The sequence below is a fragment of the Geotrypetes seraphini genome, chromosome 3, assembly GCF_902459505.1.
Source record: "Geotrypetes seraphini chromosome 3, aGeoSer1.1, whole genome shotgun sequence".
NCBI classification, from domain to species: Eukaryota; Metazoa; Chordata; class Amphibia; order Gymnophiona; family Dermophiidae; genus Geotrypetes; species Geotrypetes seraphini.
In genome coordinates, this window is record NC_047086.1 from 318489759 (window position 1) to 318511891 (window position 22133).

At 44.3% G+C, this 22133-nt stretch overlaps 1 protein-coding gene across 3 annotated transcripts in view; it reads right to left on the minus strand.

Moving 5' to 3' along the window:
* MCM8 (minichromosome maintenance 8 homologous recombination repair factor) overlaps positions 1-22133 on the minus strand; it is a 169259-nt gene that overhangs the window by 15043 nt on the left and 132083 nt on the right. For all 3 annotated transcript variants that reach the window (XM_033938266.1, XM_033938265.1, XM_033938264.1), the window contains 2 exons: positions 14282-14491; positions 3674-3750 (listed from right to left, as the gene is read on the minus strand). In XM_033938266.1, the coding sequence (XP_033794157.1) occupies positions 3674-3750; positions 14282-14491 (287 nt within the window). The remainder of the gene's footprint in view (positions 1-3673; positions 3751-14281; positions 14492-22133) is intronic.

Here is a 22133-nt window from a genome sequence, read left to right on the forward strand (position 1 = left end):
CAGTGAAAAGTCACGGAGTAGCTGTGTATAGAGACCATCATAGCTTGCTCACAGTCTCTCCCACCAATACCATAGAACATTGTTTCTAACAATACCAATCACTTCTCTATGAGAAACAAAAATAATTTATCTTGGTATGTGGTGGAATATGGCCATTACAGCTGCTCCAGGCACCTCCTTGATTACTTCAACTGAATTGATGCATATTCATCGACCCCCCCCAACCTAGGTTTCACCGGTTGGCTTCTTCAGGAGGGGTACTACAAACACAAAGTAATCCTAATCCTACACCCACTGCATTCTATGTTCACCAACGCACAAACTCATACCCTTATAAAGACTATTATCATACTCATAATACAAATTTCAATTCTTACCTGCGGCTTACCGGGAAGAAAACTCCGTCCAGCATATAGAACACTACTGGCGTCGCATTACACACCAGCAGGCCACACCCCCTAAAATACGCCCCCATTACTGACATCACAAATGACGTCAACCACGGAGAGCTGCATCCTCAACAAGCTAAATCTGAAACCAGTCAATCTCGTTCAACCCTACAAGGGCCAGGGTGTGCCACTGAAATATAAACTTATGTTCTTGATATAACAAGTACTACGATACATTCCCTGTATCCTTGTTGGCATGAAGTAACACTGTGTACTTAACATCTTCAGCCATATGATTCCTCTCTAACCAATGACTAACAAGGGCAGCCGAATCCCGTTTACAACGGATGTTACTCAAATGTTCGGCTATACGGCCTTTCACCACTCGCCTCGTGTGTCCTATGTAGTACAAACCACAAGGACACACTATGCAACATACCACTGCCCATGCTAGGCAATTCGTCCTAGTTCGCAAATAAAATTTCTTACCCCCTGATTTAGGAATACGCAAATGGTCAGTGTCCAGAACATGCTGGCAATACATGCATCGCCCACAACCCATGTGGGAACCCAGTGTGGAATGTCGTGTATGCTTTCTATATTTGAGGATCTCAGCCAAATTCCACCCACGCATGAAAGCAAACTGAGGGACTTCCCTCATGCCCTCATGTACCTGCAACACTGAACAGTGCCTAAGAATAATCTGTTTAATTTGATAACTCTGGCTGGAATACGGCAGTACACACACCATGGCCCCTTCACCACTGCGCTCCTGAGGGTGAAAAACCATTCACGCTCACAATTGCGTGCTCTTTTCCACAACCTTAGGTGGATAACCTTGCTCCACAAACTTCCCATACATTTGCTTTGCCTACTGGTGAAAATCCGCGTCGCCAGAGCAAACCTTCCTCGGTCTCAAAAATTGCCCCACCAGGATGCTGTCCCGTAGGGGCTTTGGATGAAAACTACTGTAATGCAGGAGCGTGTTGCAATCGGAAGGTTTCCTGAATAAAGTAGTCTCATACTGCACTACCAAATCCCTATTTGATTTCATAACCTGTATATCCAAAAAAGATAAGATGTCACTACTGACCACATAAGTTAACTTAATATTGGGATCCACTTGATTAAGTTCTTCAAGAAACACTTCCAATTCATCACGCTCCCCATTCCAGATGAAAAAAGATATCATCTATAAATCTCCTCCAAAGGCCAACTTTACTAAACCACTGAGATGTATATACATATAGCTCCTCATAATTAGACATATAGAGGCACACGACCGATGGGGCCACAGTGGCCCCCATTACCACCCCTTTGGTCTGTATGAAGTACTTATTTTCAAACTGAAAATAACTATGAAAATAACAAATTCAGCTAGTTCTCCCACCAGTTCCTTTTTCTGTAGAAACATAGAAAGATGACGGCAGAAAAGGGCTACAGCCCATCAAGTCTGCCCACTCTACTGACCCACCCCATTAAGTCTGAGTGCTGATGACTTAGTTCCTTAGCTCGACCCTCGTAGGGATCCCACTTGGATGTCCCATTTATTCTTAAAGTCGAGCACGCTGGTGGCCTTGATCACCTGCACCGGAAGTTTGTTCCAGTGATCCACCACCCTCTCTGTGAAGAAGTACTTCCTGGTGTCACCACTAAATTTCCCTCCTCTGAGTTTAAGCAGGTTCCCCCTTGTGACCGAGGGTCCCTTGGGAACGAATATGTTGTTTTCCACCTCGACACGACCTGTGACATATTTAAATGTCTCAATCATGTCACCCCTTTCCCTGCGCTCCTCTAGAGTATAGAGCTGCAATTTGCCCAGTCTTTCTTCGTATGAGAGACCCTTGAGTCCGGAGACCATTCTAGTGGCCATCCGCTGGACCGACTCGGCTCGAAGCACATCTTTACGGTAATGTGGCCTCCAGAATTGCACACAGTATTCCAGATGAGGTCTCACCATGGTTATGTAAAGTGGCATTATGACTTCAGGTTTGCGGCTGACAAAGCTTCTCTTGATACATCCCATCATTTGCCTTGCCTTGGATGAGGCCTTCTCTACTTGTTTGGCAGCCTTCATGTCTGCACTGATGATTACTCCCAAGTCCCGTTCTTCTGAAGTCCTAACTAGTGCTTCTCCATTCAAGATGTATGTTCTGCATGGATTTCTGCTGCCGAGATGCATGACCTTACACTTCTTAGCGTTGAAGCCCAGCTGCCATGTCGAGGACCAGTTTTCCAACGTGATCAGATACTGCGTCATACTATCCTTGAGATTGCTTTCACTTACTATATTACACAGTTTGGTGTCGTCGGCGAACATTGCTACTTTACCCTGAAGCCCCCGGGTCAAGTCCCTGTACTGCTATGTTAAGTTTGCTAACTGTTTGTTTAATAATTGCTAGGGCCGCTGATTGTGGGACATTGGTGTACAGTGCTGCAACATCAGCTGTAACCAAAAACCTGCATTCTTTACCTTCACATTCTTGTAAACATTGAAGAAAATGAGAAGAATCACGCATATACGATTTAGCTGTAAACATTTGCTTCTGTATGAAGCTGTCAATGTACCTAGATAAAGGTTCCAGCATTGACCCAATAGCAGCCACAATCGGACAGCCTGGAGGGCAAGTGAGGGACTTATGGATTTTAGGGGTAAAGTAAATATGAAGTATTTCAGGAAATTCTACACAACAAACACTTATATTTCCTACCAGATATAACTCCCCCATCTTTAGACTTGTTCAGTACACTATCGATCAAACCCTTAATATCCCTAGTTGGATCCTGGGAAATTTCCTTATAAAATCCTACATCTCGCAATTGACCCATAGCTTCATCCCGATATTTACTGTAGTCCTGTACCACTATCCCACCGTCCTTATCGATGCGGTGGATAATAATGGTGGAGTCCTGCTGTAATGAACGAAGAATGCTAAACTGCTGCATCAATAAATTAGATCCACTTCTCTAATGAGGCAATATCTTGTAAAACCAGTTTTTCAAAAGCAGCTACACAGACATCTGGTGCTCCAGAGGGAATCCAGTTCGATTTAATTTTCATACCTACTCCGTGACTTTTCACTGGGTTATAGTTGTGGGTCTGAGCGTTCACTATTAAGCACTTACCAGATTGTGAAGTTAATATTTATACATTTACATATTATGGTATTATAAGGTGATCAATGAAAGTGAAGATATAGTATATCACCTTTGATTAGTAAAGTTCCCTTGTTTAGTGAGTACAATGTTATAAAAACACAATTAAGTTTAGAGTGAATCGCTACCTGTATTTCATTATTTCTATAACATCTTCGGCATCATCCTTGGTTGATTTTTCCCTCAACTCCAACCTTGCCCGTGCCTAAAATAGAAAGCTAGATGTTATTTTTTAAAATGTACAGTGGCAGTGATAATTAAAATGAAACCAAAGACATTGACAGTCAAATTTATCTCATCTATGCATAGCAAGAAAAACTGGAACTTTTTCTTTCAACTTACATTTCAGAGTGTATGAATTATTGATCATAGGACATTTGGTCATAAAATCTTTGATCACAGCATCTTTTAGTTATAGGATCTTGAGGTCATATAATCAATAGATGTGCCCGTTATAAATAAGGCTGTTAGGTCACCGCTATATTGGTCACAAGGACTTATCGTCATGGGCTTTGAAGGCTTGTAGAGATTAAGCTATTTATTTGGTCTTATTCCAAGTAAATCTCCTTCAAGCAAATTATTATTTATAATAATTGTGTCTAAACCGTAAATGTATTTGAAGTCTTTCAGGAGTGATGATAAGGCACACATTGTTATGTGTGGCTGTTGGTTACAATTTTTTAAAATAATGCTAGTTGCATAATATTAACAGGAAGTACCTAGTGTGATGTACATGTTTGTGCTTGATGGTAAATTAGAAAATGTAGTTATAATATCTGATCAAATTTACAATTTAGTACACCTTTGCTTAAAAAAAAAGTGGGTTGCTGGTTGAATCGTTTTGCTATGTGTGTACTGTGTGTGGGTATTTGATGGAGGGGGGGGCAGTAGGGTAGGTATGAGGGGGTTATTGATGGAACAATAAGGTTGGGGTTTTTACGATTTTTTGATATTCATCATGGGAGCATAGGAGTACCGATGTTTGGCACTTTCTGCCTTTTCTTTCTGAGTGTGGTCACTTGGTACTCCACAGTTATGTTTTGTATTCTGTTACTGATCAGTTTATGGCTTGGATTGAGGCTGGTTTGACCGGTTTACTGCTGTATTTGTTTATTGGAAAACTTTAATAAAAATTTATTGGGGAAAAAAAAATGTGGTGGAGATTGCTCATCATAAATGGAAGTCAAGGGAGAGTACAGTATTTCACAAAAAGGCAAAACAATATCCATCTAAAAAGCATATGAATACCATCAACTAACTTGGACACACAGGGTCGGATTCTGTACAGGACGCCCGGTCTCAGAAGCTGAGGGGCATCCTATACAGAATCGTGCCTAAGCCTGCCTAAAATGAACTCAATTCTCTAACCGACATCCATGTTACAGACGCCAGTTAGAAAATCGGGTTCCTGCTGAGCTTATTGTGGCAAGGGATCTCCCTGCCACAATAAGTTTAGCGGCAACCCATACCTACCCTCTGCGAACACTACCAGCAGGAGGGATGCCCAATCCCTCCTGATGGAAACCACCCCCAAATGAAAGCGGCAGGAGGGATGCCCAATCTCTCCTGCATAGGAACACCTCCTTGCATCTCACAAAGCACCGGGAAGGGGCAAGCCCGCCATTCTGACAGGTGGAGTTAGGAGAGGTTCGAATGGGAGTGCGGAGGTCCGGGGGGGGGTGGAGAGGGGTCAAAGGGGGTGGGCTACTCCATCTATGAGGGTGGGGGGTGTTCCAGGCAGGAGGTACTGGGCATACCTCCTGCTAAGTTTTATCAAGGGGGGAGGGGGAGGTCGCAGCTGCTAAACTTATCGCAGCAGGGAGATCCCTTGCTGCAATAAGCTCAGTGGCCGCATCTCCTTACAATGTAGGCCAGCATTTTGCTGGCTTATATTGTACACGTCTCCCGCTGGCCTAGGGAGACGCATACAGCCGCCTAGGTCCTCCTAGGCTACTTCTGGGTCAAACTGCGCCTAGCCTTAGGCGAGCTTGTACACCTCCCTAGACTCCCGTAGGCGCCTACAATGTAGGCGGCCTGCCTCGGGAGCTTTTTTTTTTTTTTTTTAAACGTTAAGTGCCTTAAGAAGATCATTCTCAGAGTCTGGATGCAACTGACTACACCTGCTTTCTAGGCCTAGAGGAATCGCCTCCATGGCTTAATGCCCACCCTGGAGCATGATGGTGAGGATGGATGGGTCTGTGTGGTGGTATGGCTGGATTCTGTGGGAGGAAGGGTTTGGGTTTGTGGTGGGTGTGGGAGATTTTGGGGGAGGTTTTTTGGGAGCTGGATAGGTGTTGGTGTGTAGATGGCTGAAAGGTATAAGAACACAGCCTTCCGCTGTTCGCTCCGACTGGTGCAGTGTTAGGAGGGGTGTGTGGGAGGGGAGTCTTCTGGGGGGGTTATCATGGTGGGGGGTTGGTCCTGGGGATGAAAAGTGAAAAAAAAAATGTTGTATTTGTTGAAATGCTATTGTTTGCTCTTGCTTGCTGTGCATTACTGTAGTTATGTCCTGTTCAACAATAAAAAATGATTAACACTAAAACATAAGTCCTGGTTGGCTGGTTAGACCGCAGTAGGATGCCTACTGCTACCTACAATCAGGATGCCGTTTATAGAATCCGGGCCACAGTGTAGTGTTGCAGCAAAGTGAGAACTTTGAGATGCATGTGTTGAAACCAAGTATAAAGTTTAGGATTTTTTTTTAAATTTTTTACAAGGAACTACACCAATGAGTTTTGCATGCTTTAGGATTGTTCACACTCCAGAGGAAGGTCATTCAGCCAAAAAATAGGCCTGTGTCAAGTCTTTTCAATTCAAATAAAGCTTTGTGAGTCTTGCATAAGAGTTCATCTGGTTTTGTTCAGATTTTTGTTGTCAGCTTCACTGTGGTTCATTGTCTCATTAATTAGCAAGGCAACATTTTTGCAATCATCAGGAACTGAGTTGGCACAAGTGAAGCACTATCGTTTACTGAAAAAAGCACGTGCAGAAAACAGTTGTTAACATACGGTAAAACTGATATATATTTCATACCAAATAAGTAGTAGATTATATCACAAAACTAATACAGTATGAAAATGACTCAGTTGTCATTGTGATGTTTTCAAAATAAAATATATCAAATTTACATTTTACCTAGTTTTATTATTTTGTAATCTTTTATAACTAGTTTGAATTTCTGTATTTACAAATGTCATTTTATGTTATCAACTGTCCTACAATGAAAACAAGTGACTGAACTTTTATTTTGCATCATCTTTATTTTTCCTTACATTCTGCTTTTGTATTGTTTATTTTATTTTAATAATTGTTTACTCAGGTACTTTAGCTAGATTGTGAGCCTCAGGGACAGATAGGGATGTCTTAAGTACCTGGATTTTATTGTAACCGCTTAGATCTGTAATATGCTTAAGCGGTATATCAAATATTAATAAAACATTAACAAACATAATAATCCTATGACCATAAATCATGATGACCAGCATGGGACTAAATGGCCATATTCCTTTATGTCCGAAACTCCTAGAACCCATTTCAGACACATGTAGACTTGTATTCATGTGCTATGATTATATGCATACAGAATATATCAATTAAAGAGAAGCAAATACAAAATTCATATGTTTTTTTTTCTTTTAAAACATTTTCCTTTATATTCTGAAAGCAATGTTACTTATTGTAACAGATGTTATCCAGGGACAGCAGACAACTATTCTCACTAGTGGGTGATGTCATCCGACAGAGCCCCGATACGGACGTCTCACAAGCATATTTTGCTTGAAGAAACTCAGAAGTTTCGAGGTGCCCGCACCGCGCATGCGCCAGTGCCTTCCCGCCCGATGGTCCGGGCGTGTCTCCTCAGTTCAGGTAGCAAGCAGAGAAGCCAACCCAGGGGAGGTGGGTGGGACGTGAGAATAGCTGCCTGCTGTCCCTGGATAACAACTTACGGTAAGTAACATTGCTTTATCCCAGGACAAGCAGGCAGGTATTCTCACTAGTGGGTGACCTCCAAGCTAACCTCAATGGGATGGTGGGAGAGTTGGCAACTTAGGAGAATAAATTTTGTAACACTGTTTGGCCAAACTGTCCATCCCTTCTGGAGAAAGTATCCAGACAATAATGAGAGGTGAATGTATGAACCGAGGACCAAGTGGCAGCCTTACAAATCTCCTCAATCGGTGTCGATCTGAGGAAGGCTACAGAGGCTGCCATTGCTCTGACCTTATGGGCTGTGACCTTACAGGGAAGGGGTAATCCAGCCTGGGCATAGCAGAAAGAGATACAAGCCGCCATCCAGTTGGAGATGGTGCGCTTCGACACAGGTCGTCCCAACTTGTTTGGATCAAAGGAGACAAATAGTTGAGGAGCAGTTCTATGAGGCTTGGTGCGATCCAGGTAGAAAGCCAAAGCACGTTTACAGTCCAGAGTATGAAGAGCTCATTCTCCAGGGTGAGAATGAGGCTTTGGAAAAAACACTGGAAGAACGATAGATTGGTTGAGATGAAATTCCGAGACCACTTTAGGCAGGAATTTCGGATGAGTACGGAGGACCACCTTGTCATGATGGAATACTGTGAAAGGAGGATCCGCCACTAAGGCCTGAAGCTCACTGACCCTGTGAGCAGACGTAAGGGCCACTAGAAAAACCACTTTCCAAGTGAGAAACTTAAGTGGAGCCTTGTTGAGAGGCTCAAAAGGAGGTTTCATAAGCTGAGAAAGGACAACATTGAGATCCCAAACTACTGGAGGAGGTATGAGAGGAGGATTGACATGGAAAAGTCCTTTCATAAATCTGGAAACCACAGGATGAGCAGAGAGAGGTTTCCCTTGAAGAGGCTGATGGAAAGCTGCAATAGCACTCAGGTGGACTCGTATAGATGCAGACTTGAGACCAGACTGAGACAGGTGCAGAAGATAGTCCAATACAGAGGATAGGGAGGCTCGCTGAGGCTCCTTAGAATTGGAAACACACCAGGAAGAAAATCTAGTCCATTTTTGGGAGTAGCACTGACGAGTAGCAGGCTTCCTGGAAGCCTCCAAGACATCCCTCACCACCTGGGAAAACTGGTGAGGAGTTACGTTGAGAGGAACCAAGCTGTCAGGTGGAGAGACTGCAGATTGGGATGAAGTAGAGATCCCTGATGCTGAGTAAGCAGTGAAGGAAACACTGGAAGAAGGAATGGCTCCCTGCTGCTGAGTTGAAGTAGAAGGGAGAACCAAGGTTGTCTGGGCCACCGAGGAGCTATCAGAATCATGGTGGCATGGTCGGACTTCAGCTTGACCAGAGTCTTTTGAATGAGAGGAAAGAGAGGAAACGCATACAGAAAGCGATTCCCCCAATCCAGCAGAAAGGCATCTGCCTCGAGACGATGAGGAGTGTAGATCCTGGAGCAGAATTGAGGCAGCTTGAAATTGTGGGGAGCCGCAAAGAGGTCTATCTGAGGTGTCCCCCACTGAGAGAAGATCTGATGAAGGGGCTGGGAATGGAGTGTCCATTCGTGAGGCTGGAGGAGACGACTTCAGTTGTCTGCCAAGACATTGTCCTTCCCCTGAATGTAGACAGCTTTGAGGAAGGTGTTGTGGCGAACCGCCCAATCCCAGACTCTGAGAGCTTCCTGGCAGAGGGAGGCCGAGCCCGTGCCCCCCCTGCTTGTTGACATAATACATGGCGACCTGATTGTCTGTGCGAATGAGGACCACCATGTCGTGAAGCAGATGTTGAAAAGCCTGAAGAGCATTGAAGATGGCTCTGAGCTCCAGAAGATTGATTTAATGGAGTCGGTCCGCACTGTTCCAGAATCCCTGAGTGCGAAGACCATCCAGATGAACTCCCCAGGCATAGGTTGATGAATCGGTTGTGAGAACCTTCAGGTGGGGAGGAGTGTGAAACAGCAAACCTCTGGATAGATTCGAAGAGGTCATCCACCAAAGTAGAGACTGCCGAAGAGCAGGAGTGACTATGATGTGTCGAGTCAACGGGTCTGACACCTGAGTCCATTGAGAAGCCAGGGTCCACTGAGGAATTCTGAGATGGAGTCTGGCAAAAAGTGTCACAAGAACTGTAGAGGTCATGTGGCCCAGGAGGACCATCATGTGTCTCGCTGAGATGGACTGGCGAGAAGATACAGACTGGCAGAGATGAAGAAGAGCATCCATACGCTGAGGAGGAAGGAATGTTGAGTCGAATGGTATCTAGGACCGCCCCGATGAAGGGGAGAGACTGGGTAGGCTGAAGATGAGATTTGGGGAAGTTGATCTCGAAGCCCAAACTCTGCAGGAAGCAAATCGTAGCAAGGGTCGCCGAAATGACCTCTGGAGCTGAGGGGGCATTGATGAGCCAGTCGTCGAGGTAGGGAAATACCTGAAGACCCCTGTTCCGGAGTGCAGCGGCCACCACTACCAGACACTTCGTGAAGACTCTGGGAGACGAAGTTAGGCCGAATGGAAGCACTCGATACTGCAGATGTAGATGTCCCACCCAAAATCTGAGGAACTTGCGAGAGGCCGGATGAATGGGAATGTGAGTGTAGGCCTCCTTGAGATCCAGAGAGCATAACCAGTCGTTCTGCTCGAGGAAGGGGTAGAGCGAAGCAAGGGTCAGCATGAGAAACCTCTCCTTGACCAAGAACTTGTTGAGGACCCGAAGGTCCAGTATCGGTCGCAGGTCGCCCGTCTTCTTCGGAACAAGGAAGTATCAGGAGTAAAACCCCCGATTGTGTTGGTCCACAGGGACCGGCTCGACGGCTCGAAGCCGGAGCAAAGCCGGAGCTTCCTGAAGAAGAAGGGCGGTCTGAGTCAAGTTGGAAGGATACTCTCTTGGAGGGTGGTCCGGAGGGACCCGATGGAATTGAAAAGAGTATCCTTCCTTTACGATGGATAGGACCCAGACGTCGGTTGTAATAGCCTCCCAACGATGAAAGAAATGATGGAGGCGACCCCCTATAGGAAAAACAGGAGGATGCAGAACGAGGTTGGTTATGCTCCCAGAGAGTCAAAAAGGCTGAGGAGCCTTGGGGACAGTAGAAGGCTGAGGTTTCTGCTGAGCCTTCTGAGGCGGCTTCCTCTTCGCCGGTTGCCTCGCAGCTGGAGCCTGCCTTGGAGTGTAACGCCTCTGATAGATCAAGGGCGGTCTAGCCGGACGAGACTATTGAGGCTTAGGCTTGGGTCGAAGAATGGACTGAAAGGATTTTTCATGATCAGACAGCTTCTTCGTTACAGTCTCGATGGACTCGTCAAACAAATCCGCTCCCGCACAAGGAACATTGGCAAGTCGATCCTGGAGGTTCGGGTCCAAAGCCATGCCAATCGACGCATAGCCACGGAACAGGCGGCAGCCCGTGCCGAAAGCTCAAAAGCATCGTAAGAGGATTGCATCAACTGGAGATGAAGCTGGGACAGCGAGGCCACCACCTCCTCGAACTCGAAGCGAGCCTGAGACTCAATGTAAGGGGTGAACTTCCGAAGCACAGGCAGGAAGAACTCCAAATAAGTTGCAAAATGAAAAGTATAATTCAGAACTCGGGAAGCCATCATCGAGTTCTGGTATATCCTCCTGCCAAACTTATCCATGGTCCGGCCCTCACGACCCGGAGGCACCGAGGCATACACCTGGGACGGATGAGACCGCTTGAGGGAGGATTCGACCAGGAGGGATTGGTGAGAGAGTTGAGAGCCCTCGAACCCTTTGTGATGAACTGTGCGGTATCGGGCATCCAACTTGCCAGGAACCGCAGGAATGGAGTATGGTGTCTCAAAGCATCTCATAAACGTTTGATCGAGTAGTTTATGCAGAGGTAGGCGCAGAGACTCCGCAGGAGGATGAGGTAAATGCATGGTGTCGAGGTATTCCTTGGAGTACCGAGAACCGGTGTCTAAGGTAATGTCCAGGTCATCCGCCATCTGCTGAAGGAAAGAAGAGAAAGACAATTGATCCGCCAGCACAGGTCTCCGAGAAGGACTAGAGGAAGTCGAGGCCTCGGGATCCACAGAGATCTGGGAACGACAGGGGGAGTAAGAAGTACACGGTTCCTCGTACGGAGGAGACATGTCCGATGAAGAGTACCCCATACGCGGCAGCTTCTTCTGCGGTGACACTTCAGAGTGCCGCGAGGAGTGCCGTGAAGAATGTCTGGATTGATGCCCCTCTCGGTGTCTGGAGGGAGATCTAGAACGACAATGTTTAGCATGGTCCCCCGACGCCTCAAGCGAGCAGATGGGACTCGAGGCCATGGAACGAAGAGGTGGAAGATTCAACGCCTCTCGAGATGCAGTCCAGGCCTGATATGGAGTGCGGAAGAACTCTTCCTGAGACTTGCGATGCCCAGGGCTTCGATTACCCGAAGAGGTATGCCAAACCTCTTCGTCTGGAGGTGTGATGGCATCTAAAGGGGGCATGTCACTAAAGGAGGCCCGCCTCAAGGGATCGGCCGCCGCACGCCGCTCCTCCTCGCCAAGCAGCGAGACCGACCGGCCAGGAGGAGGAGGAGGGGGCAGTCCGCCCCCCGGAATCGGAACCGGGAGGTCACCCTGGATGGTGGCAATTAGCTTGGGTCCCATAGTTTGCATGAGCTCAACAAACTGAGCTTCCAAAAGGGACCGCAACGAAGCCGATATGGAGGGATCCGCACCGAAAGGGGGTCCTCCAGCACGGTCTTCGCGCTCCTTCGTGGTCGAGTGCTTTTGCTTGGAAGCTTTCGGCACTTTGATACCACGGGTGGAATGGTAGTGGGCGGTACCTGATCCGAGGAGACAGAAGGCACTGGCGTCGAAGACAGGGTCGAAACCTGGACAACGGAGGCCGGCTTCAGGAGACCCGGAGCAGCAGGAGTGGTGGCGGGCTTCGCATGGGCAGGCGAAGTGGCAGCCGAAGTCGAAGCTGAAGGTTCTTTCGTAGCTTCCATTTTAAACATCGACTCCCACAAAAAACAGCGACGCTTAAACGCCCGCGCTGTAAGAGTGGAACAAGGCCGGCACGATTTCGGGAAATGTTCTGGACCAAGGCACTGCAGGCATCGATGCGGGTCCGTCAGCGAAATCGCGCGCTGGCACTTGCTACACTTTTTAAAACCGGTAATTGGCCGGGACATAGGCCGAAAAAACTCCGCCACGAGATCGAAGGAGCGGGGCCTGAGCCACGTGGCCGACCCGGCTGAATAGCCGGAAGAATTTTTTTTTTTTTTAAAGGAAATAAAAGAAATAAAATTCACGATAAGAGTAAAAAGAACTCAAACCGTGGCTTAGAAGGCAAAAAAACTGGAATTCAGTCAGCGCAGAATCGAAGTAAAACTTCTCAGCTCCGTGGAAAGAAAAGAACTGAGGAGACACGCCCGGACCATCGGGCGGGAAGGCACTGGCGCATGCGCGGTGCGGGCATCTCGAAACTTCTGAGTTTCTTCAAGCAAAATATGCTTGTGAGACGTCCGTATCGGGTCTCTGTCGGATGACATCACCCACTAGTGAGAATACCTGCCTGCTTGTCCTGGGATAATGGGGTCTTATGCGTCTGGGCCAATCAGAGCCTTAGGCCCCAGATTCACCGGGAAGAACTTACGGCTCTGATTGGCCTGGACGCCTAAGGCCCCACCCATAAAAGGGGCCTTAAACAACCTGGGTCAATCAGAGCCTTAGGCCCCTCCCTGGTACATCCCAGGATGCATCGGGGACGGGAAGGCTCGCCATTTTGAAGAGGTGGGCCTGCTGGATGGAGGGAATAGGCATCCCTCCAGCCAGCCATCTAAATAAGGTAAGGGGGAGAGGGTGGGGGTTGTATAAAGCATGGGGGGAGGGGTTACATGGAGGTGGAAAAGAGTGGGCATCTCTGCCGAGGGGGTGTTGCTTGGCGGCTGGAGAGAGTGGGCATCTCTCCCGCTGCCCGGGGGGGGGGAGAGGGGGTTGCTTGGTGGCGGGAGAGAGTGGGCATTGGCAGCGTGTGTGCCCATCACTAACATCAGCGATGGGCACTTGCAAATTTAATGAATCTTCTCTACTCTTCGCCAACCTCATTTGCATGAGCGTTTTTTGGAGAATAAATTGTTTTTTAAAAAAAAATTGCTGCTATAACAGCTGCGACAGTGGCCCATTGGTTTTTAACATACATTCTTAAGAATTTAGCCCAAAGAGATTAATGGCAATTTTGAAAAAGCTACCAGCTTCTATGGTCACATCTGTTCAAAGTGTACATGTGACAATAACACTACAAGAACTTCATAAATCTGGCCTTTGAGCTTTAGGAGCGTCCAAGGAACATTTTCAGCATTTTACAGTTTGTGGACACCTGAGGCAGGAATTTATGGTGAAATGCAGCCATATCAGATCATTGTGCATGCTGTGATCTTCTTGATATACACAGATGCCACAATAAAGCTTTGAATCCTGGTGGACTCCTGAGTGAGTTTCATTCCACCCCTTGGTTTTCACTGCTGTTTTTTTCCATCTGTGATTCTGTTGAGACACTTCCTCTTCCATTTTTCTTGAGTATTAGAATCACCTCCATTAATATTGTTGTCAATTAGAGAACAATATAAGCATCCAAAACACAGAATAGCCAGCAAGATAGCCTAGGGATAGTTCAGAAAAACTACACATTTTACTGACCATACTATGGAAGGCTGACAAGTCTGCACAATAACATAAGAGATTGGTCCTATAGTAAATATCTAGAATTAGGAAGTAAGATGTGTGAGTACTAGTTCTTCCCATACAAGAAAAGAAAAACATTTTATATATTCAAGGTGTACCTCAGTGAGACGAATTAGTGATTCCAACTGTCTGGTAGTGATAGGTGTGCCATCAACTCCTTGGTTTTGTTTCCTGAGTTCAAGGTAAAAATCCTGGATAACCTGAGCAGATTCAGGAGATAGTGTAGGATGCACATACTGCCGAGCATAGCCAATATATTTTCTCAATAGGAAATGTGGAAGGGCATCAAAACTTTCACCAGGACAGACCTAAATCAAATACAAACTTTTCTTAGGACATAAGACACTCTAAATAAGAATAACATTTATATTTGGAATAATAGAACTACAAAGCAAAGCTGAACAATATAATGGGTAAAAAGACAGATGACACTGTGCTCCTTTTACAAAGGTGTGGTAGCGATTTCCCCATGTCAAAAGTGCCAAAGCCCATTTAATTCCTATAGGCTTTAGTAAATTGCTGCAGGAGAATCGCTACCACAGCTTTGTAAAAGGGGCTCACTGCTCTGTTTCTGGCCTAGTGATCATCAGTACCACCTAGTATTCCCTGAAAAAATGCCTTTATGTGTATATATATATTTTTATTTTGTTATGCTTTATTTTGCAATGGATCCTGATGTTTATGGAGCCATTTCAATAAAGTGCACTTAGCAGTTAGTGCACAGCCATGGTAACTTCATTGACATGACAGACAGTGCATGCTAACAACATAGCCTCTTACATACCATTCATTCAGAAAATCACTAAAAACCCACCTATTCGACAGATTTATATGACCCTTCAATTCTGCTTAACACCTATCATGCCTTACACATCCCTTCCCCCTTTTTTCCCAGTCACCTATTTGTCTTTCTATCCCTCCCAAATCTAACTGATATAACTTTTTTGTCCTTACAGCTCCACTTGTTGTATATCGTCTTGAACTGAAAAGGTATGACGGGATATAAATAAAGCTATTATTATTATGGGGCAGGAAATGGGTTGAATATGGCTAAGCAATGGGCCTGGACTGCACATTACAGTCTTACGTTCTTATGAGTTGGCATATTGGGACAGACTAAAAATCCATCAAGCCCAGTATCCTATTTCCAACAGTGTCCAACCCAGGTTACAAGTACTGGCAAAATTCCAAAGAGTAAAACAGATTTTATGCTGCTTAGCCGAAGAAAAAGCAATGGATTTCCAAATTATCCAAACTTTTTTTAAACCTTGCTAACCTAACTGCTTTCACCATATCCTCCAGCAATAAATTCCAGAGTTTAATTACATGTTGAGTGAAGAAATATTTTCTCCAGTTTATTTTAAATCTACTACTTAACAGCTTCTTCGCACGCCCTCTAGTCCTAGTTCAAGTATTTTTGGAAAAAGTAAACAAGTGATTCATATTCTACCCATTCTACTCAACTCAGTATTTTATAGATTTCCCTCATATCTCCCCTGAGCCATCTCTTCTCCAGACTGAAGATCCCTAGCCACTTTAGCCTTTCCTCATAAGGAAGTTGTCCTAACCCTTTTATCATTTTTATTGCCCTTCTCTGTACCTTTCCTAATTCCACCATATCTTTTTTGAGATGTGGCAACCAGAATTGTACACAGTATTCTTATCTTTGTTTTCCATTCCTTTTCTGATAATTCCTAACATTCTATTTGCTTTCTTAGCTGTTGCTGCAGACTGTGCTGAGGGTTTCAATGTATCCTCAACAATGACACATAGATCCTTTTCATGGAACCCTGTTTCACGTAGCTATAGTTCGGGTTCCTCTTTCCCACATGCATTACTTTGCACTTGCTCACATTAAGGGCTCCTTTTACGAAGGTGTGCTAGGGCCTTAATGCGCGCTAAATTCCTGAGCACGCTAGCCGCTACCGCCTCCTTTTCAACAGGCGGTAGATTTTCGGCTGCATGCGCTAAAAACCCTAGCGCACCTTTGTAAAAGGAGCCCCAAGTGTCTTCTGTTATTTTGATGCCCAGTCGCCCAAGGTCCTCTTGCAATTTTTCAGTCCTCTTGTAATTTAACCAAAGTATTTTATCAATGATCTAGAGATGGGAATAACTAGTGAGATAATGAAATTTGCTGATACTAAGTTGTTTAAACTTAGTGTCATCAGCAAATTTAATTATCTCACTAGTTATTCCCATCTTTAGATCATTGATAAATATGTTAAAAATCAGTGATCCCAGCACAGACCACTGGGGAATCCAACTATTTACCCTTCTCTATTAAGAATACTGACTATTAACCCTACTCTCTGTTTATTATCTTTTTATCATGTTTATTCACCCTTTCAAAGAAATGTAATAGATTGGTAAGGCACGATTTCTCTTGACTAGATCCACATTGGTTTTGTATCATTAATCGATGCTCTGTAATTTTGTTCTTTATAATAGTTTCTATTATTTTGCCTGGCACCAACATCAGACTCACTGATCTATAATTTCCCGGATCACCTCTGGAACCCTTTTAAAAAACTGGCATCATATTGGCCACCCTCCAGTCTTCTGGTACCATGCTGGATTTTAAAGATAAATTACAGATTACTAACAATAGCTGTGTAAGTTCATTTTTTTTCAATACTATTAGTACTCTGGGAGTGTATGGCGCAATGGTTAAAGCTACACTGCTCCTTGTTTATAGTTTATTAAAAATTTGATAAAACACTAATCATAAAATTCTAAGCAATGTACAATAAAATTAAACATAACATGGGGGCAACAAACATCCAGTAGCAAAAAGACAAACTAAAAACATAACATACTAGTCTAAGGGATATATTATGAAACATTAGGTAAAGAGCAAGTCACTTAATACCCCCATGGGCCCAGGTGCATTGGATAGATTGTGAGCCCACTGGGACACACAGAGAAAATGTTTGAATACCTGAATAAATTCATATAAACTGTTCTGAGCTCCCTGGGGAGAACGGTATAGAAAACTGAATAAATAAATAAAATAGCATCATGTCCAGGTGATTTGCTACTGGTCAAATTGCTCCATTACATCTTCCAGTGTTACAGAGATTTGTTTCACTTTCTCTGATTCATCAGCACTGAATACTTCTGGCACCGGTATCTCCCCCACATCTTCCTTGGTGAAGACCGAAGCAAAGAATTCATTTAATCTCTTTGTATGGCCTCGTCTTCCCTGAGTGCCCCTTTTACCCCTTGGTCATCCAACAGTCAAGCTGATTCTTTTCCCGGCTTCTTGCTTTTAATATACCTAAAAAAGATTTTACTATACGTTTTTGTCTCCAACTTAATCTTCTTTTCAAAGTCTAATTTAGTCTTCCTTAAGAACATAAGAAGTTGCCTCCACTGGGTCAGACCAGAGGTTCATCGCGCCCAGCGGTCTGCTCCCGCGGCGGCCCATCAGGCCTATGACCTGAGAAGTAGTCCCTGACTATTCCTATAACCTACCTCTACTGCTATCTGTACCCCTCAATCCCCTTATCCTTTAGGAACCTATCTAAACCTTCCTTGAACCCCTGTAGCGTGCTCTGACCTATCACAACCTCCGGAAGCGCATTCCATGTGTCCACCACCCTCTGGGTAAAAAAGAACTTCCTAGCGTTTGTTCTAAACCTGTCCCCTTTCAATTTTTCAGAGTGCCCCCTTGTACTTGTGGTTCCCCACAGTCTGAAGAATCTGTCCCTGTCTACCTTCTCTATGCCCTTCAGGATTTTGAAGGTTTCTATCATGTCTCCTCTAAGTCTCCGCTTTTCCAGGGAGAATAGCCCCAGTATTTCCAAACTGTCAGCGTATGAAAAAAGTTTTCCATACCTTTTATCAGTTTAGTTGCTCTTCTCTGAACTCCCTCAAGTACTGCCATGTCCTTCTTGAGGTACGTCGACCAGTACTGGACACAGTACTTCAGATGTGGGCGCACCATTGCACGATACAGCGGTATGATGACTTCCTTCGTCCTGGTCGTGATACCCTTTTTAATGATACCCAACATTCTGTTCGCTTTCTTTGAGGCTGTCGCACACTGTGCTGATACTTTCAATGTTGTGTCCACCATCACCCCCAGGTCTCTTTCAAGGTTGCTTACCCCTAGCAATGATCCCCCCATTTTGTAGCTGAACATCGGGTTCTTTTTCCCTACATGCATGACCTTGCATTTCTCTATGTTAAAGCTCATTTGCCACTTTTTTGCCCACTCTTCCAGCCTCGTTAGGTCCCTTTGCAGGTCTTCGCAGTCTTCCGCGGTTCTAACCCTGCTGCAGAGTTTGGTGTCATCCGCAAATTTAATAACCTCACATTTTGTTCCCACCTCCAGGTCGCTAATAAATATATTGAACAGGAGCGGTCCCAGCACCGACCCCTGTGGAACTCCGCTCGTGACCCATTGCCAGTCTGAGTAATGGCCCTTTACTCCAACCCTCTGTTTCCCGCCTGGCAGCCAGTGTTTGATCCATCGGTGGACATCCCCTTGCACCCCGTGGTTCCAAAGCTTCTTAAGCAGCCGTTCGTGGGGTACCTTGTCGAAGGCTTTTTGGAAGTCAAGGTAAATGATGTCTATGGATTCCCCTTTATCCATCTGGCTGTTTGTTCCCTCAAAGAAGTACAGTAAGTTTGTGAGGCACGACCTTCCCTTGCAGAAGCCGTGCTGGCTCGCCTTCAGCTGTCCATTGTTTTCTATGTGTTTTCTATGTGTTCGCAGATGCTTTCCTTAACCAGTGCTTCCATCATCTTTCCCGGAACCGAGGTCAAGCTCACCGGCCTGTAGTTTCCCGGGTCACCCCTTGATCCCTTCTTAAAGATGGGCGTGACATTTGCTATTTTCCAGTCCTCTGGGATCTCCCCAGTTTTTAAGGATAGGTTACATATTTGGCAAAGTGTATCCGCTATTTTGTTTCTCAGTTCTTTTAGTACCCTTGGGTGGATGCCTTCTGGACCTGGTGATTTGTCTGTCTATCTGTCAGAGGACATCCTCTTGGCTTACCTCTAGTTTGACCAGCTTTTCATCCTGATCCCCACTTATGATCTCCTCGGGTTCTGGAATATTGGATGTGTCCTCTCTCGTGAAGACTGACGAGATGAACTTGTTTAACCTGTCAGCTATCTCTTTTTCCTCCTTTACCACTCCTTTCTTGTCTCCATCATCCAATGGTCCCACTTCCTCCCTGGCCGGTTGCTTCCCCTTCACGTACCTGAAGAATGGTTTGAAGTTGCTTGCTTCCCCCGCCAATCTCTCTTCATATTCTCTTTTTGCTTTCCTAATCACTCGGTGACATTCCTTTTGGTGTCTATTGTGCTCCTTCTGATTGTCCTTGGTTTGGTCCTTTTTCCATTTTCTGAACGATGTTTTCTTATCCCTTATTGCCTTTTTCACTGCATTTGTTATCCACACCTTGCATTTGACTTGCCATTCCCTATGATGTTTCCTATTATTTTCAGTCAGGATCCTTTTTCAAACTTGTACATTTTTCACTTTCTGTCATTTAATAAATACAGCTGACGAGAACCTTTTCAAAACTCACTCAATCCATCAGTAGCAGTTTTGAGAAAACTAGGGAGTGGCTTTTGGACTGAGTTTTAAAATAGCACAGATTTTGTGGGTTTGTCATAGAACATAAGATTTGCCGCTACAGTGAATGAATCTTGTCTTGTGAATGAAATTAATCCTACATTTCAAAACTGACATAAAATGGACTGAAAAATAACTATAGAATAAAATGAAATCAGAAAGTCTTGATTACACACCCTTTATTACAGCAAACCCAAACAAATTCCTTTTCCAAAATTAATTTGACCAGGCCAGGCTCACAATACGTTAAAACTGCCAACTTGTGTCCGTGCACAGTGGCTCAGCTGATTCAAGTATTCCTTGATGAAGAATCAAGCTATTTCCTCACCAGAACACTCTAGAACCTGTGGGTTATATTTATTAGATTCCTGATAAACAAAAACAAACAGATGCAGGAAAAATCACTACAAAGATACAAGAAACACTCCACTAAGTACAGCACAGTCACTCAGCGTTTGAGCCAAGGAAAAAAAAGCCTCAGTACTAGTGGCTCTACTCAACTGACATCACATGCATAAAAAACTTTCCTGTCTGAATAACGCAGGGGAGAACGCTCTGTTTAGTATCACAAAAAATAAAGGTTACATGTGGCCTACGATCGTTTTGTGGTAAGGATCTACTTCAGGGCCAATCTCTCTGAGTTAACAAAACAGTGATTGGCCCTTACTACAAAACAATCGCAGGCCACATGTAACCTTTATTATTTGTGATACTAAACAGAGCATGGAACATATTTCTATCTACAGTGGTTGCCTATAGCTTGGTATATAAAATTTAAACAAATTACATTGATCTTTAAAACCCTTTTAAAAGGAGCACCTCTGCGTGTTGCTCTGAAGATTTACCGACCTTACAGTCAGAAAGTCAATTGTTATTAGATATACCTACTGTAAAAATCTTAGCATCTTGCAAAATCCATTCTCATGCATTTTTTTAGCTGGTCCCATATCATGGAATTAATTACCAACTGGTTTGCATGCTCAGACTTATTAGCTTCTAGAAAGCATTTGTTTTATCAAGCTTACAAAAGATGGTATAATTAAATATGTTGACGAACGAATGATGAGTATTGGTATTAATTATCCAATAAGAATTAGGTTTCCTTACTTTTTGGCTATGTGTAGAATTTGTGTAATGTTATGTTTTTATTATGTTGAGAATATATATATATATATATAAGCTTTTTATGTATATAAAAACAAAAAAAAGCTAAGAAAAATCAAGGCAAATAAAAACCACGTGGTCTATCCAATCTGCCCATCTATACCATTTACTATCCTTTCCTTTTCATTAGAAAGCCTATGTATTTGTCTCAAGTTTGCTTGAATTCAGATATACGTAGTCTATCTCTACCGGGAGGCTGTTACTTCTTCACAGAAACCTAGGTGAACGTATTTCCTTAGGCTATTCCTGAGTCTGTCTCCTTTCATCATCCTATCATTCCAGAGCTTCTTTTCAATTGACTCATCTTCTGTGCATTTATGCCACTAAGGTATTTAAATGTTTCTATCTGATCTCATTTCTCCTGCCTTTCTGCCAAAGTATACATATTGAGATCTTTAAGTCTGTCCTCATATGCTTTAAGACAAAGACCAATGACCATTTCAGTAGCTACCCCTGGACAGACTCCATCCTGTTTATATATTTTTTGAAAATGCAGTCTCTACAGCTGCACTCAGTATTCTAAATGAGGTCTCACTATTGACTCATACAGAGACATTATCACCACCTTTTCCCTGCTAGCCATTCCTCTCCCTATGAAGTCAAGCATCCTTCTGGTTTTGACCATTGCCTTATCTACCATGTTTGGCCACCTTAAAATCATAAAGTATAAAAAAAGAGTCGCCTCGAGATGGTATGTCCTATTGAGAAAGTCTTTGACTTATTCCCTGTCGAAGAGGATGAATGCATGGCATGGAGACTTGGGACTAGCATTAGAGTCCATTTGTTGGTACTGTGCTGTTCTTCAATAAAAGTACGCTTTAGATAGCCCAGCGCTGAGTGATTGACATCTTTTGCCTCACGACTTCCCTTCTTTGATTGCCGTCTCCATCACTGAGACCAGCATCGGCTCTTCTCCGAGCCCACTGACTGTCCATCTTTAGTTTAGCTAGCTTCCAACAAAACAGTCTTCTGAAAATTGTTTAAGATCTACCATATTTCCTTTCTTATTTGTGTTTATCTTCTGCAGTCCTACTCCCAGTTCTTCTCCTGGCAACACAGAACAGAAATATTTGTTAAGCAATTCCACCTTATCAGCTTCTACATATTCCTCTGCTGCCTGACTATGTAAAGGGTCCATACTCGGCTGCTAGACCATACTACCACAATTCAGAAGAGTATCTTTTTACTTACTGATGTCC